A 3,694-nucleotide genomic window follows, 5' to 3' on the forward strand; every position below is an offset into this window, starting at 1 on the left:
GAACTGAAAAACAAAAGAAAAGGGCTCTCTTGGGGTGCAACAGGAAAGAAGCAAGGGAAAAACAGACCTGGGGGGGTGTGCAAGTGCACGCACGTGCACACACACATGCGCGCACACACACTAACTTAATCAAAGAGTGACTGCTTCACAGGGAACACAAAATCTCAGGACTGACCTCTAAATGAAGGCAAATGTTCCCTACAATTCCCTGCAGGAATCAGTACTTGCCTACTTGATGGAGGTGAAAGGCTTCTAAGAAGATCAAAGGACTGGGTGTTTGCCACAATTCACTCTTTAGTCAATGAGAAACCACTGAAAAGAAATCTAAATATACCCATCTCTTCTGGCAAGAGAGTATGGAGAAAAGCCTTGAAATTAGGACTGGTGTCAAAAGAGATATGAAAATGGCAACAGCACACTCGCTGTGCCAGACACTCTACTTAGCACTTTACAAGCACAACCCATTTAATCTTTCCTCAGATGCCATACAGCATGTATTACTAACCTCCTTGTTCTCACAGAAGAAGAAACTGAGACTTAGAAAGAAGCACCTTGCCCAAGGAAGACACGTAGCTATTAAGTGGTATGACTGGGATTCAAACACAACTCTGCCCAACTCCAGAGTTTGTGATAAGCATTTTTGAGGACTGGAATTTGTACAATTGCATGTTTCAATTGAAAAAAAAAAAAAGAAGTACCACAATCCCTTGCTTCTCAGGCACACATTTTCCCACATCTTAACATCTCTGAAATCAAAATATTTATATCTGTCAACCTGTGTTATGTGACATCTTCAGATAAAGAATGAACATCAAAACTTGCAGAATACGGAATTCCCTCGTGGCCCAGTGGTTATGAATTCACCTTCCAATGCAGGGGACATGGTTTGATCCCTGGCTGGGGAACTAAGATCTCACATACCGTGGGGCAACAGAGCCCACGCGCCACAACTAGATAGAAGCCCGCACCGCAACTAGAGAAGCCTGCACGCCACAATGAAGAGCCTGTGTGCTGCAAGGAAAGATCCCACGCGCCTCAAGGAAAGATCCCGCAGGCCATGATGAAGATCCCACAGGCAGCAACTAAGACCTGATGCAGCCAAACAATAATAAAACAAAACAAAACAAAACAAAAACTTGCAGAACAGTTGTCAAAAGCCTGAAAGAAAATCTTGGGACTATATTGGAGCATCTTCTACCAACACTGTGGATGGCTGGGAGGCATGTGTGAGAAACATGGACCCCAATAACTGAGTTCAAGTGATTCAGAGTCCAACTCTGAACATGAAGAAGTTCTAGGAATACCCTTATCATTTTATTTCACACATACTTTCCTTTTTATATATGCGTAAGAGTGATATAACAGAAAATTTCTGTTTAAGTCTCAAGAAGCTCTTCAATAAGTAAAATATAAACTTTATGTTGAAAAAAGCATTGTGTCAGTTTTTATTATAAAAGCTTATATTATGTGCTTATAAAATATGAATTTTACATTTAAAAAACCACTGTCATAGTTTAATAAAAGTATTTCTTCTGTCCCATGATAACAAAATTATGACATGTTACAATCATTTGTATCTAAGACTTAATGCAATAGAGTAATATAGACACAAGGTAGATCAGACAGTATAAAGTGGTACACAGTACAAGTTACACCTGTCTTCCACCTACCGCCCAAAAACTTGCTTCCAGAAACTGTCATTATTTGCATTTTCAATATTTCCAGAGATATTCTATGTATATACTAGCAAAACTGTATACACATAGAATATCTGTTTCTTTTCTTTTCTGTTTTTTTTTAGCCATGCCACATAGCATACAGGATCTTAGTTCCTTGACCAGGGATTGAACCCACATCCGCTGCAATGGAAGCGCTGAGTCTTAACCACTGGACCACCCGGGAAGTCCTAGAATATCTCATATATAAATATCTAATATATAAATCTGCTCTACCTTTCCTTAATACACTATTATATACTATATTATACACTATAATACTGTTCTGCTTTTTCCCCTTACCAATATATCCTGGAAATTGTTCCATAGCAATAAATATACATCTTCTTTGGTCTTTGAACAGGTGCATAATCCTTAAATAATTACACTTTAAATAGTACTAAATTTAATAATTCTTACTGTCTAATAATTACAACCATTTTGGATCAAAACTCTATTTTAAAAGGAGAATTCCTCCCACTCATTTAAACCTTGACTTCTATTATAGTTTATATGTGACATCTACATGTTTTATAGGGCTTTAGCACTAACAAATTGTTCTCATGGAAAAACTGTGGAATGGGATAGGAACATTTTATAGGCAAGAAAAGAAAGCAGGAGTGATCTCTACACTAGACACACTTAAGTAAGAAAATAACACTCAAACTAATTACGTAAAGATAAAAGATCTAGTCAACAAACCTCAAAGCTCAGATAGAGAGACAAATATCATATAATATCGCTTACATGCGGAATCTAAAAAAATGGTACAAATGAACTTATTTACAAAACAGAAACAAAGTCGCAGATGTAGAAAACAAATTTACGGTTACGGGGTGGGGAGAGAAGCGCGGGTGGGGATGATAAATTGGCAGATTGGGATTGACGTAGACTTATGGGAATGACTTATATGGGAAAAGAATAAAAAAGAATGGATATCTGTGTATGTATAACGGATTCACTTTGTTGTACAGCAGAAACTAACAAAACATTGTAAATCAACTATACTCCAATAAACATTAAAAAAAAAAGAAACCCTCAAAATCACTTCCTGTGCCTCACTGCTAAAATATCCAAAGGTTTCTGATTAAGAATTCATGTTACAAGATGGCAAGAGGCACACATGTTCAATATAAACCTGCTTTAACTCCTATACAAATAGGAGAAAAATCAGTAGTGTCGAAATCACTATAAAATTACCTTGTAATGTTCCAAAATAGGAAGCAGAACAGTCAGGCAGAGAGAGGAAATAGCACCTCTCAAAATTCTTCTAGAATACTTGTGCCCTATCTACAATCAGATGGGGTTAACTGGGGACAGGGAGTGTATGAAGAAAACCTCTCTGCTAACTAATCGTTTAGAGAATATTCTCTAACTAACTGCTGGAGAATAAGTGTTCAGGAAAACTGTGTGGGTTTTCAGATGCATTGTCCTAAACTCAATCTTCCTCCACTTCAACATTCAGGATTAGGGACCAGTGTCTGTGGCACACCACTGACACGGCCTTCTCTACTCATGCCCCAGGTTGTATAGGAACTGCTCAAACAGGGACTATACTCACATCAGATATGGCAATGGACTGCACGTCAGTATTTGCGATGAGATGATTCTTTACAAGGGTCCCGGTAGCTGAGTCCCAGAACTGCACCTTCCCAGCAGAGTCCACGCTTATGACGGTGCCATCGGACAGGAAGGCCACGCCCCATATGATACACTTCCGCTTAGACACACCCATATACTGCCTATCCACAAGCATCTTATGAATAGCGCTCCCTGAAAAAGAAAGCAAAGCCCGCATGTGAATGGCACTTCTTTCTCCTCAGTCTTCAGAAGCTGCCCGTGGTAGGCATCTGGTAAGTCAGCTGCCTGAGCACAGACCACAGACAGCCAGTAAACAGTGGTTATGGTAAACTCAGTTTTGGAACACCAGAATGGATCCCTGAAGAAGGAGGGCAGCAGTGGGGGGGGGGGGGGGGGAG

At 39.5% G+C, this 3,694-nt stretch overlaps 1 protein-coding gene across 2 annotated transcripts in view; it reads right to left on the bottom strand.

Moving 5' to 3' along the window:
- UTP4 (UTP4 small subunit processome component) overlaps nt 1–3,694 on the bottom strand; it is a 32,110-nt gene that overhangs the window by 14,948 nt on the left and 13,468 nt on the right. The window contains exon 5 of one of the 2 annotated variants that reach the window (XM_007449933.1): nt 3,277–3,488. In XM_007449933.1, coding sequence (XP_007449995.1) covers nt 3,277–3,488 — 212 coding nt within the window. Of the gene's footprint in view, nt 1–3,261; nt 3,489–3,694 lie in introns of both variants that reach the window. The other variant, XM_007449932.1, reaches the window with a different exon arrangement.

This window comes from Lipotes vexillifer, unplaced genomic scaffold (genome assembly GCF_000442215.2).
Source record: "Lipotes vexillifer unplaced genomic scaffold, Lipotes_vexillifer_v1.1 scaffold1235, whole genome shotgun sequence".
Taxonomy (NCBI): Eukaryota; Metazoa; Chordata; class Mammalia; order Artiodactyla; family Lipotidae; genus Lipotes; species Lipotes vexillifer.